The sequence below is a fragment of the Zea mays genome, chromosome 3 (genome assembly GCF_902167145.1).
Source record: "Zea mays cultivar B73 chromosome 3, Zm-B73-REFERENCE-NAM-5.0, whole genome shotgun sequence".
Taxonomy (NCBI): domain Eukaryota; kingdom Viridiplantae; phylum Streptophyta; class Magnoliopsida; order Poales; family Poaceae; genus Zea; species Zea mays.
In genome coordinates, this window is record NC_050098.1 from 103,166,596 (window position 1) to 103,180,384 (window position 13,789).

Below are 13,789 nucleotides of genomic sequence, written 5' to 3' on the forward strand. Positions count from 1 at the left end.
AATCAATTTTATCCGTTTCGGCCAAATATCTTATGTCCGAACCGAACTCAAAACCCCGTATCGACGACAATTTTAAAATGTCACGATCCGATTTCTCCGACTAAAATCCAGGGCCGATCAAATCTCAGGGCAATTTAATTTTGAATCACGCGTAGAAAATTATTTTCGAGCGAAATCAAATCCAACTCTCGGCCGAATTAATTGCTCAATCGTCCGTTTGCCGAAATCTATTTCGCTCTGTTCTGTGTACAGACAAATTCCGCGGGAACATTTATTCCGGAAAATGTTTAGCACAGTCCGATTTCGTGTTTGGGCCAGCCCAACCCAGCCCAATTGGGCCCATTTAAAACCCTAACCCTAGGGCTGCTTCTATAAATAGGGGTGCTCACTTGGAAATTTTCCATTCCCACCCCACTATTTTCCCTAGCCGCCATTTCTTCTCTCCCTGGTTTCTTCCCCCACGCGCAGCAGGCAGAGCGCAGCGAGCTCGCCGGCGTCCATGGCGTGGCACCTCTGCTCTCCCTCTCGCAGCGCCCCCTGCTCCTTCTCCCTCGCACAGCAGCAGCCGAGCGCCCTCCCTGCTCCTCCTCCTGGCGAGCGGCTGCAGCAGGGAGTCGTCTTCTCCGTGGTCGGCCAGCAATCGAGCTCCCCAGCGTTTCCCTCTGTTGTCCATGGCGTGGGCGAGCTCTGATCCATGGCGCCCTCCTCCCCTTCTTCTTCCTCAAGCCAGCAGGCGCCTCCCCCTACTCCCTGGGCACAGTGCCCCCTTCTCTCCCCTTGGTCACGGCTTCCTCTGCTTCTTGCTCCATGGCGCCCTGAATTCTCAGCAGAGAGCTTTTTTCCCCATTGCCGACCCTCACTATTGCAGACCGAGCCCCAGCGTCGCCCAGCAGCCATGGCGCCCAAGCTCTCTGCTCCCATCTCCTCCTTGGCGCAGTGGGAGAAGCTCCCATGGGTGCCACCCCCCTGCAGCTTCCCCTTGCCGGCGCCCAGAAATTGCAGCAGCAGCTCCTCCCCTCTCTCCATGGCCGACGCTCAGAGCTCCAGCAGCCGCTCCTCCAACTCCCCATGGCGTACTGCAGCAGACGCCTTGGAGCAACCCCGCCATGGCTTGCGACTCGGTGTCCTCCCTGCTTGCGTGCTGCTGCGCAGTGCCTATGGTGCTTGCTAGGTGCTCGACGAAATGTGCAGCAACCTCGTCGTCTTCGTGCGCTGCCGGCTCGCTGTTTGGTGGAGCCAATGGACAGCACGCCGTGATGCCGCCGTGTGTTCGCTGTTTTTGCGCAGCCCCGAACATCGATGTCGTTCACCCCAGTGACATCGCGACGCTCCTTGTTTGGTTCCACATCGGCGTTATTTTCATACGATTAATTGTGTATGTGTGCTGTTTTATTTTTGTGGAAGAGAGAACCCCGTGTTTTGCGAGAAGAAGGGAAGCCGCTCGACGCTCGTCGATGTTCGTAGCGATGCACAAATCGGAATCTCCATCGTCCTCACAAACATCGATTGGGTTTGTTTATGGTGAGCCGATGCATGTCGCTCTTGATCTACTGGTTTAATTAATTTGAATGGATGTGTGTAAAATGTTTCGGTTATGCGCATTGGTGGGATCACGTTTGCGATTGGAGAACAAGAGTTTATTCGATGTATGCGATTTGTAGTTTGTACAATTATATTTTAGTCGATGTGGTGTACAATTGTGTTGGAGTGTGGGTAGGTATAAAAATGTTTTGGTTATAGGCCATAGCAAGGTTGCCTTCACGATTTGGTAAGCAAACATGTTGTGTTGTTTAATGTGATGAGTAAATTGGAAATACGTGGGATGCGAGGATTTAATTAGTGCACGTAGGTGTGTGAGTGCCGTGGTGTGATATAGTAGTGGTGGCGTGAGATGTTTGTTTGAGGTGTGCGGGTATATGCCGCGATGTGGTTATACTCGCAACGAGAAAAGATGTATGTATTGTGACACGACTCTTAGATCGCTATTATATGATCGTGTGAAGGATGCTCATGATGGTTGTGTGATTAAGGAGTGATGTAGTGGCAACCGAGAAGTAAGTTTAATTTTTCAAACGACTAGTGGATAGTATCTATCGGTGTTCTCATGATTTTTGTTGTATGACAATGTGATGCTTTGCTTTGTCAATTATCACATTCCATGCCCCTTTTGATAAATAATGTCTTGTTGATCGATTAGAAGTCTTATATGAGCGTTGTCGCAGCCCAATGATTATTGGAGGCGAGTAGCGTTCATGAGTCAATCCTTGCTAAAATTGAAGAACAGTCCGATAACATATGCACATGGGTGATGTAGGTCCTTCAGTAGCCAGTGTAAGTCTTATGGAGTTTTATGTCATATTTTAATGTCTCTATGTTAGACCTCCTAAAATATGGTGTTTTAAGTGACTTGTGTGTTGTCCAGTGTAAGTTGAGAAAAGGTTAAGAAACATTAATTAACCTGCTCCCACCCATGTTTTGAGTCGCAATGTCTAAAATGGTTTGCTAAGTTTTATGTTGTGTTAGCCAACTCATGTAAGTAGGAGTCGGTTGTGTAAGTGAGTGTGATATATATGTTGTGTCTCGGATTGTGGTAATAATAGGCAAACCGATGTGTATGATGTATAGCGGCCTAGGTTGTTGCTTTGGTTAACCAACTTGCTAGATGGCCTTGGTTAAGCTCATAGTCACGATGATTTGCTTGTTGTAGTCTAAATGTGTATGATTATGGTCGTGGGTAAAAATCTGTAGTGCTCATGTGGTGTCTAAACTAAAATGCGGACTAGTGGGTGAAAAGCGCTTAGATATAAGTATATGCCGGATTTGATGATTGTGGTGAATGCGTTTGTTAACTGAATGTGGTAATTTTAGTGCACTAAATAATTTGGATAAAAGTTGTAAGTCTACTTGTTAGTCCTCATTTAATTATTTTAACACTAAGAAATGGTAAAGTGCTAGAATGATTCAAGTCTCTAGAATGCGGCAATTCTTGAATTATAGAAGCTGAAATTTATTGATTGCTGTTTTGGGCTGCACGCATTGTTTTGTTTGTGCTGTATGTTTGATGAACTAAATGGTGTTTTCTGTACATATGTGCTATAAAAAAGTGGTAGAGAACTTTATTATCTTGCTGGTGTTAAAATTTGACAGCCATAGGTCTGACAGTTTAGGAGTTATGCTTTTTACAAATTCAGTAACTGAATCTGTCCAAATTCTGTACAGATTTCAGAAACTGCATTGTTTGCCTAATTTAATGTTACAATCTGTTCATGGTCATTATAAGAAAGTTGTAGATGTTTTTCTGATCTTGCTTGTGTTAAAATTTTATAAACACAGGCCTGATAGTTTAAGAGTTATGAATTTTACAAACTGGTTGCTGTGTTCTGTCCTCGGTCAGAACAGATTTCGAAAACTGTAATATTTGATTTGATTAAAACTGGAATCACTTCTTGGTGATTATAAAAGTTATGTAGTACTTTGCCCAAGCTTTCCAAAAAGTCTTGAATCACTATTTTTGGTGGTCTGAAGATTAAGTTACATGTGTTTGAAGTGTGAAGACTGAATCTGTCCAGTTTTGGACAGCACAGCCTTCACAGTATATTTTACCCTTGATACATGCTAAACCAGCCAGGGATGTTTATAAATAATTTGTAGAACATTTAATTAGCTTTCCAGAAAGTCTAGGATCACTTAGTTTGGATGTCTGAATCTTTTGTTGTGAAATTTTGAAGCCGCAAGTCTGAATCTGTCCAAATCTGGACAGAGCTGCTGTGTTTGCACAATTCGACCTTGCTAAGTGTTTAATCAGGTTGTGATGACAATACCAAAGTTGTAGAGCACTTTTTAAGCTTTCCAGAAAGTCCTAGTTTGATATTTTTGGACTAACAATTGAAGAGTTATGATTAAAACAAGCAACTGCTGTATTGCTGTCCAAAAATTCTGCTATTGCTCATTTGATTGTTAGTTCACCCGTTTGGCTAAAAATGTTGGTTAGCACTAAATTCATATAGAATTACCATGGCTAAGCTTGAGATAACATATGTGTCATGTTTTTATACGTTTCTTTCTCTAGTAAATTGTGATGTAGTATTGTGTTGCGTAAATGTCCAGAATGTTTGTCGTCTTTTTAGTGGTGTTAATGTTGTGCGTTCGACGATATGTAGTTAGCTAACGCTAGTGTGTGTGGTTATTTGTGATGTCTCGCTACTTAGTGTTTAATTCACTAGCGTGTACTTAAAGTATCATGTGCTATTTCATTATATTCATGCATATGCATCTTGCATCTCATTTAGGACCGAGAGATGCTGATCGTGCAAGTGATGTGGTGCCAACAACAAGATGCAGTTGGTGGACGACCTGAAGAGTGATGGACTTAACCAGTGGATGCTCGCCAAGCGAGTACCTCCCCCAGCAAACACTATCTAAGTGTTAAAAATTAAAGGCAAGCCCCGGTTTTATGCATAACCGTTTATATATGCTATTTTACTACACTTAATGTTTGTAGGCTTGTACTGTGCACTTAAGTGTAGGAGTTGAATGAAACCCTAGTTGCATGAACTCAGGATTCCTTTTGAGATGGATACTAGTATGCTAGGTCGAGTAGCTGCTTTACTAATTAGGGATTTCGGTAGAAGTCGAGTGATTTTTCTAGCACTCGCGCGAGGTCAGGAATTGGTTGTACCCACTTTCATATCATATGGATGATTGGTTTGTGGGCAACAATCCATGGGGATTGGTTGTCCACGGGATAAAAATTGGAATAAGGATTAAGGTGTGGTACCGTGAGTCAAGCGTTTGAACGTACTAAACACATACCGAGAAATATGGTAAATCGGTAAGCCTAGTACCTGAGTGAACCTGCCCGCAGACATATCCCCTCACGCGACCTGAGACTTGGTCTCCCATTCCGGTTATGGTGGGTACAAGTGCGGTCACTGCACGACGGCAGTCGGGGTCAGTGAGGCATTGTACGCCAAGGCGGTGAGCCCTGATCTGTTGCCAGGGAATCGACGGGGACGGTTGATGTGTGTGGGGACGGAGTGCCCCTACATGTCGTGTGTTTAGGTTTACCTTGCAAGGTTTAAAAACTCGATTCGAATCGTCTGCTTCTCGCAGCTAATGAGACTGCTTGATCCATGCTGCTACATTGAGTAATAAGTGAAAATGAGTTGACTGGCAAAATGATGTTGATTGATAAAATGTTTGATATCATGTATGAATAGCTAGGTACACATCTAGTTAAAAGGATCATACTAAAACTTGAAAAGCTAAAAACTTGATTTTAGACTCAGCTAGTGCTTTTGGCAAACCAAACCCCTCAGCCAAACAGCTGCATGTCTAGAGGTAGAGGAGTAGACTCCTCACACCGGGTAAGTCTAGCTGAGTATTAGTATACTCAGCCTTGCTTGTGGCATAATTTTTGCAGGTACTCCTTAGGATGATTGGTTGATGGTGTGACTTGGCCTTCATCCCTGCTACCGGGATAGACGGTCCAGTGGGTTATTGCTTCCGCAGGAGAGGACCAGGAGGAGTAGCGTGGCCAGGCTTCGCCATGTTACTCGGTTTTCTCCGTTAGTTATTTCCGCTGCATTAAAATTTATGGTTATTATTTCTGAAACTCCGATAATGTAATCACTAATTATACTTATTAAATTTGTGGTATTATGTTTTATTGTATTTCTCTGTGCCTCACCTTCGAGTGAGCTAGTGGTATTCGATCCTGGTAAGTGGCTTTATCGGACTAGATCCGAGGGACTGACGGGTTATTCCTGTTTAAGTGTGTTGCTGCCCTTAAGGGTGCGACTTGGGCACTTAAGCTGGAATAATTCGGGCGGTTCCGCCACAGCTGGTATCGGAGCGAATACCAGTACAGAGAAGTCAATAAGTCATGATTACCAACCTTTTCTAAAAGTAAAACTTGCTAGAGACCAATGTTGGATAGATTGTCAGGACGATCAGGATAGACCTAGGACGTGAAGCCCTAGGAATAGATGGGTAGCTAGGTGGCTATTTATATAGGCCATAAAGGCTACTACTACTATTAATAAGGATGTTGTAGAAGCATCCGAAGAATTAGCTAGGTCTGAGAAGACGACTAGAATGAGCATGCATCATGATTGTCGCATAATTGTCTCTTGTGCACTAACATGCTTCTCTCACCTTTATTCCAATAATAAGAACTTGTGAATAATGTGATGTATTGCTATGTTAGAAATGCCTTACCTCGTGTCAGATTGGTAAGTCTTGTTAGGTTGTGTTATGTGTTTCTCTTGCCTTGCTATCTAAGTGGTATTGAAATTGTTCAACCCTTTTTGCAAAAAAAATGTTGTTTGTTTGCTCATAAAAAGACCCCCACCCAAACAACCTTGAGCTTAGCAAGTGAAACCTTTAAAAAAATTCATGTGCTTGTTTTGATGTTTCCAGCCCTTGAGTGTTTTATCCTTGAAGTTACACCTGCACAGCTTATAGACCCCCACAGCTTGACCGCTAGACCAACCCAAGTCTCCTTGTGCACTTGTGTCAAAAAAATATATATTTGTTGTTGGTGTCTAGTTGCGCAAACCCTATCAAGGCCATGTTTCTTTCCATAAATCCTTGCTCCTAAAACATCATAGCATTTTTGTTGATCATCCTAGCTGATCCTGTTCGCCTATCTCTCCTTTTGCCTGGATCTGGTAATCCTTTTTCTTGTGAATCATATTTGCTTTATCATCCAAATCTCCGAATCCTTTAATGATTCTGCCATGTTATCTGGTTATCTGCTATAACCCGTTCTCAAGTATCGAATGTTGATCTTGCCTAAATCTCTCATTTCTGGTCATTCTCATACCCCCTTCTCTGAAGATCATGACACTAATGTTATCAACTTATCCCTAAACAGCATATCCATGTGGATTAATGGATGTTGTTGTTATCTTTGGATCTCTCATGTCTCTAAAAGCTTATCAATCTCGATCTCATGGTTGGTTCATCCTCATATTAAATATCGTATCAATCTTTGGCTGATAATCCCCGTGATGATCATAAAATAGTTCTCAGAGTTAAATAAAAATTCTCATCTGATGCTCTTTTGCCAACAATCTTTGCTTCAACTTCAGTCGCATTTTCTGAGCCATACTCTCATGGGCTCCATCTATTTATGCTATGTGGAATCCTCGTTGGTTACGTTTGGTAATGGCGTCATGACTAACGACTGATGGTGCCGCGACGAAACCGAGAGCCTACTATGGTGCACACATGGTTGAGCCGCTCGGCACGCGCTGGTATCGTGGTTAATAGTCGTGATCCATTACGAGACTATACTGGTGTGCTATCTTTTGTGGATTTTATCTCAAGTGATCACTGCATTTTGTCTCAACATGCCGTGATATTCTATCCAAATTTATCTTCATTATCTTATCAGATCCCATCTCATAATTTTGCATCTATCTCCAGCCTGGGAGTTACATGCTTCTCCACCCTTTAAGATCCTCATTCGAATCTCAGGACGAGATTCTTTTTAAGGGGGGAAGGCTGTGACACCCCAGGTGTCAGTTTCGTGTTACGTCGCGAGATTTGTCCTAATCTCGGATGCTCAGTAAAAAGTTTCTATTTTTCGCTCGCATATGTCCCTAATTATCCAGATTATTCATTCATGTTTCACCGAATTCGGAATTATTCAATCTCACAGAAGGCCGAATTTGGAGCCTGTTAAAACTTTTATTTCTCGGAACGAATGCAAACTCGATAATCATTCGCAATTTATCAAACTCGTCTAAAGCTCGTTTAATCAAACGCTCGACAGCTGCTAGTCGAGCTATGTCCGACTCCGATTTCTCGATGTTCGATCTATGTCCAAAAAAAATTAATCCGACTCCATACTCTCAAACGGAATGCTCAATAGGTCGTCCTCTAAATCAATTTTATCTGTTTCGGCCAAATATCTTATGTCCGAACCGAACTCAAAACCCCGTATCGACGACAATTTTAAAATGTCACGATCCGATTTCTCCGACTAAAATCCAGGGCCGATCAAATCTCAGGGCAATTTAATTTCGAATCACACGTAGAAAATTATTTTCGAGCGAAATCAAATCCAACTCTCGGCCGAATTAATTGCTCAATCGTCCATTCGCCGAAATCTATTTCGCTCTGTTCTGTGTACAGACAAATTCCACGGGAACATTTATTCCGGAAAATGTTTAGCGCAGTCCGATTTCGTGTTTGGGCCAGCCCAACCCAGCCCAATTGGGCCCATTTAAAACCCTAACCCTAGGGCTGCTTCTATAAATAGGGGTGCTCACTTGGAAATTTTCCATTCCCACCCCTCTATTTTCCCTAGCCGCCATTTCTTCTCTCCCTGGTTTCTTCCCCCACGCGCAGCAGGCAGAGCGCAGCGAGCTCGCCGGCGTCCATGGCGTGGCACCTCTGCTCTCCCTCTCGCAGCGCCCCCTGCTCCTTCTCCCTCGCACAGCAGCAGCCGAGCGCCCTCCCTGCTCCTCCTCCTGGCGAGCGGCTGCAGCAGGGAGTCGTCTTCTCCGTGGTCGGCCAGCAATCGAGCTCCCCAGCGTTTCCCTCTGCTGTCCATGGCGTGGGCGAGCTCTGATCCATGGCGCCCTCCTCCCCTTCTTCTTCCTCAAGCCAGCAGGCGCCTCCCCCTACTCCCTGGGCACAGCGCCCCCTTCTCTCCCCTTGGTCACGGCTTCCTCTGCTTCTTGCTCCATGGCGCCCTGAATTTTCAGCAGAGAGCTTTTTTTCCCCATTGCCGACCCCCACTATTGCAGACTGAGCCCCAGCGTCGCCCAGCAGCCATGGCGCCCAAGCTCTCTGCTCCCATCTCCTCCTTGGCGCAGTGGGAGAAGCTCCCATGGGCGCCACCCCCCTGCAGCTTCGCCTTGCCGGCGCCCAGAAATTGCAGCAGCAGCTCCTCCCCTCTCTCCATGGCCGACGCTCAGAGCTCCAGCAGCCGCTCCTCCAACTCCCCATGGCGTACTGCAGCAGACGCCTTGGAGCAACCCCGCCATGGCTTGCGACTCGGTGTCCTCCCTGCTTGCGTGCTGCTGCGCAGTGCCCATGGTGCTTGCTAGGTGCTCGACGAAATGTGCGGCAACCCCGTCGTCTTCGTGCGCTGTCGACTCGCTGTTTGGTTGAGCCAATGGACAACACGCCGTGATGCCGCCGTGTGTTCGCTGTTTTTGCGCAGCCCCGAACATCGACGTCGTTCACCCCGGTGAGATCGCGACGCTCCTTGTTTGGTTCCGCATCGGCGTTATTTTCATACGATTAATTGTGTATGTGTGCTGTTTTATTTTTGTGGAGGAGAGAACCCCGTGTTTTGCGAGAAGAAGGGAAGCCGCTCGACGCTCGTCGATGTTCGTAGCGATGCACAAATCGGAATCTCCATCGTCCTCACAAACATCGATTGGGTTTGTTTATGGTGAGCCGATGCATGTCGCTCTTGATCTACTCGTTTAATTAATTTGAATGGATGTGTGTAAAATGTTTCGGTTATGCGCATTGGTGGGATCACGTTTGCGATTGGAGAACAAGAGTTTATTCGATGTATGCGATTTGTAGTTTGTACAATTATATTTTAGTCGATGTGGTGTACAATTGTGTTGGAGTGTGGGTAGGTATAAAAATGTTTTGGTTATAGGCCGTAGCAAGGTTGCCTTCACGATTTGGTAAGCAAACATGTTGTGTTGTTTAATGTGATGAGTAAATTGGAAATACGTGGGATGCGAGGATTTAATTAGTGCACGTAGGTGTGTGAGTGCCGTGGTGTGATATAGTAGTGGTGGCGTGAGATGTTTGTTTGAGGTGTGCAGGTATATGCCGCGATGTGGTTATACTCGCAACGAGAAAAGATGTATGTATTGTGACACGACGCTTAGATCGCTATTATATGATCGTGTGAAGGATGCTCATGATGGTTGTGTGATTAAGGAGTGATGTAGTGGCAAGTGAGAAGTAAGTTTAATTTTTCAAACGACTAGTGGATAGTATCTATCGGTGTTCTCATGATTTTTGTTGTATGGCAATGTGATGCTTTGCTTTGTCAATTATCACATTCCATGCCCCTTTTGATAAATAATGTCTTGTTGATCGATTAGAAGTCTTATATGAGCGTTATCGCAGCCCAGTGATTATTGGAGGCGAGTAGCGTTCATGAGTCAATCCTTGCTAAAATTGAAGAACAGTCCGATAACATATGCACATGGGTGCTGTAGGTCCTTCAGTAGCCAGTGTAAGTCTTATGGAGTTTTATGTCATGTTTTAATGTCTCGATGTTAGACCTCCTAAAATATGGTGTTTTAAGTGACTTGTGTGTTGTCCAGTGTAAGTTGAGAAAAGGTTAAGAAACATTAATTAACCTGCTCCCACCCATGTTTTGAGTCGCAATGTCTAAAATGGTTTGCTAAGTTTTGTGCTGTGTTAGCCAACTCATGTAAGTAGGAGTCGGTTGTGTAAGTGAGTGTGATATATATGTTGTGTCTCGGATTGTGGTAATAATAGGCAAACCGATGTGTATGATGTATAGCGGCCTAGGTTGTTGCTTTGGTTAACCAACTTGCTAGATGGCCTTGGTTAAGCTCATAGTCACGATGATTTGCTTGTTGTAGTCTAAATATGTATGATTATGGTCGTGGGTAAAAATCTGTAGTGCTCATGTGGTGTCTAAACTAAAATGCGGACTAGTGGGTGAAAAGCGCTTAGATATAAGTATATGCCGGATTTGATGATTGTGGTGAATGCGTTTATTAACTGAATGTGGTAATTTTAGTGCACTAAATGATTTGGATAAAAGTTGTAAGTCTACTTGTTAGTCCTTATTTAGTTATTTTAACACTAAGAAATGGTAAAGTGCTAGAATGATTCAAGTCTCTAGAATGCGGCAATTCTTGAATTATAGAAGCTGAAATTTATTGATTGCTGTTTTGGGCTGCACGCATTGTTTTAGTTGTGCTGTATGTTTGATGAACTAAATGGTGTTTTCTGTACATATGTGCTATAGAAAAGTGGTAGAGAACTTTATTATCTTGCTGGTGTTAAAATTTGACAGCCATAGGTCTGACAGTTTAGGAGTTATGCTTTTTACAAATTCAGTAACTGAATCTGTCCAAATTCTGTACAGATTTCAGAAACTGCATTGTTTGCCTAATTTAATGTTACAATCTGTTCATGGTCATTATAAGAAAGTTGTAGATGTTTTTCGGATCTTGCTTGTGTTAAAATTTTATAAACACAGGCCTGATAGTTTAAGAGTTATGAATTTTACAAACTGGTTGCTGTGTTCTGTCCTCGGTCAGAACAGATTTCGAAAACTGCAATATTTGATTTGATTAAAACTGGAATCACTTCTTGGTGATTATAAAAGTTATGTAGTACTTTTCCCAAGCTTTCCAAAAAGTCTTGAATCACTATTTTTGGTGGTCTGAAGATTAAGTTACATGTGTTTGAAGTGTGAAGACTGAATCTGTCCAGTTTTGGACAGCACAGCCTTCACAGTATATTTTACCCTTGATACATGCTAAACCAGCCAGGGATGTTTATAAATAATTTGTAGAACATTTAATTAGCTTTCCAGAAAGTCCAGGATCACTTAGTTTGGATGTCTGAATCTTTTGTTGTGAAATTTTGAAGCCGCAAGTCTGAATCTGTCCAAATCTGGACAGAGCTGCTGTGTTTGCACAATTCGACCTTGCTAAGTGTTTAATCAGGTTGTGATGACAATACCAAAGTTGTAGAGCACTTTTTAAGCTTTCCAGAAAGTCCTAGTTTGATATTTTTGGACTAACAATTGAAGAGTTATGATTAAAACAAGCAACTGCTGTATTGCTGTCCAAAAATTCTGCTATTGCTCATTTGATTGTTAGTTCACCCGTTTGGCTAAAAATGTTGGTTAGCACTAAATTCATATAGAATTACCATGGCTAAGCTTGAGATAACATATCTGTCATGTTTTTATACGTTTCTTTCTCTAGTAAATTGTGATGTAGTATTGTGTTGCGTAAATGTCCAGAATGTTTGTCGTCTTTTTAGTGGTGTTAATGTTGTGCGTTCGACGATATATAGTTAGCTAACGCTAGTGTGTGTGGTTATTTGTGATGTCTCGCTACTTAGTGTTTAATTCACTAGCGTGTACTTAAAGTATCATGTGCTATTTCATTATATTCATGCATATGCATCTTGCATCTCATTTAGGACCGAGAGATGCTGATCGTGCAAGTGATGTGGTGCCAACAACAAGATGCAGTTGGTGGACGACCTAAAGAGTGATGGACTTAACCAGTGGATGCTCGCCAAGCGAGTACCTCCCCCAGCAAACACTATCTAAGTGTTAAAAATTAAAGGCAAGCTCCGGTTTTATGCATAACCGTTTATATATGCTATTTTACTACACTTAATGTTTGTAGGCTTGTACTGTGCACTTAAGTGTAGGAGTTGAATGAAACCCTAGTTGCATGAACTCTGGATTCCTTTTGAGATGGATACTAGTATGCTAGGTCGAGTAGCTGCTTTACTAATTAGGGATTTCGGTAGAAGTCGAGTGATTTTTCTAGCACTCGCGCGAGGTCAGGAATTGGTTGTACCCACTTTCATATCATATGGATGATTGGTTTGTGGGCAACAATCCATGGGGATTGGTTGTCCACGGGATAAAAATTGGAATAAGGATTAAGGTGTGGTACCGTGAGTCAAGCGTTTGAACGTACTAAACACATACCGAGAAATATGGTAAATCGGTAAGCCTAGTACCTGAGTGAACCTGCCCGCAGACATATCCCCTCACGCGACCTGAGACTTGGTCTCCCATTCCGGTTATGGTGGGTACAAGTGCGGTCACTGCACGACGGCAGTCGGGGTCAGTGAGGCATTGTACGCCAAGGCGGTGAGCCCTGATCTGTTGCCAGGGAATCGATGGGGACGGTTGATGTGTGTGGGGACGGAGTGCCCCTACATGTCGTGTGTTTAGGTTTACCTTGCAAGGTTTAAAAACTCGATTCGAATCGTCTGCTTCTCGCAGCTAATGAGACTGCTTGATCCATGCTGCTACATTGAGTAATAAGTGGAAATGAGTTGACTGGCAAAATGATGTTGATTGATAAAATGTTTGATATCATGTATGAATAGCTAGGTACACATCTAGTTAAAAGGATCATACTAAAACTTGAAAAGCTAAAAACTTGATTTTAGACTTAGCTAGTGCTTTTGGCAAACCAAACCCCTCAGCCAAACAGCTGCATGTCTAGAGGTAGAGGAGTAGACTCCTCACACCGGGTAAGTCTAGCTGAGTATTAGTATACTCAGCCTTGCTTGTGGCATAATTTTTGCAGGTACTCCTTAGGATGATTGGTTGATGGTGTGACTTGGCCTTCATCCCTGCCACCGGGATAGACGGTCGAGTGGGTTATTGCTTCCGCAGGAGAGGACCCGGAGGAGTAGCGTGGCCAGGCTTCGCCATGTTACTCGGTTTTCTCCGTTAGTTATTTCCGCTGCATTAAAATTTATGGTTATTATTTCTGAAACTCCGATAATGTAATCACTAATTATACTTATTAAATTTGTGGTATTATGTTTTATTGTATTTCTCTGTGCCTCACCTTCGAGTGAGCTAGTGGTATTCGATCCTGGTAAGTGGCTTTATCGGACTAGATCCGAGGGACTGACGGGTTATTCCTGTTTAAGTGTGTTGCTGCCCTTAAGGGTGCGACTTGGGCACTTAAGCTGGAATAATTCGGGTGGTTCCGCCACAGCTGTTTTTCTGTCAGGTCAGTCAGTGGGTGGGCAAAGTGACTGCGGTCACTTCGAC

The 13,789-nt window shown here is 43.5% G+C and overlaps 1 protein-coding gene and 1 long non-coding RNA gene across 2 annotated transcripts; both read left to right on the forward strand.

Moving 5' to 3' along the window:
- The first annotated feature begins 424 nt into the window (after nucleotides 1–424).
- On the forward strand, nucleotides 425–4,438 carry LOC109945260 (uncharacterized). Its single transcript, XM_020551106.2, has 2 exons — nucleotides 425–1,521; nucleotides 4,290–4,438. Exons 1-2 carry the CDS (start codon nucleotides 672–674, stop codon nucleotides 4,355–4,357), a joined length of 918 nt encoding a protein of 305 aa, XP_020406695.1. The 5' UTR covers nucleotides 425–671; the 3' UTR covers nucleotides 4,358–4,438.
- Nucleotides 4,439–8,292: 3,854 nt separating this feature from the next.
- On the forward strand, nucleotides 8,293–13,559 carry LOC100276054 (uncharacterized). The gene is made up of 3 exons (NR_159973.1): nucleotides 8,293–9,412; nucleotides 12,181–12,329; nucleotides 13,314–13,559. It is a non-coding gene; the product is annotated as an uncharacterized lncRNA (long non-coding RNA).
- The last annotated feature ends 230 nt before the right edge of the window (nucleotides 13,560–13,789 follow it).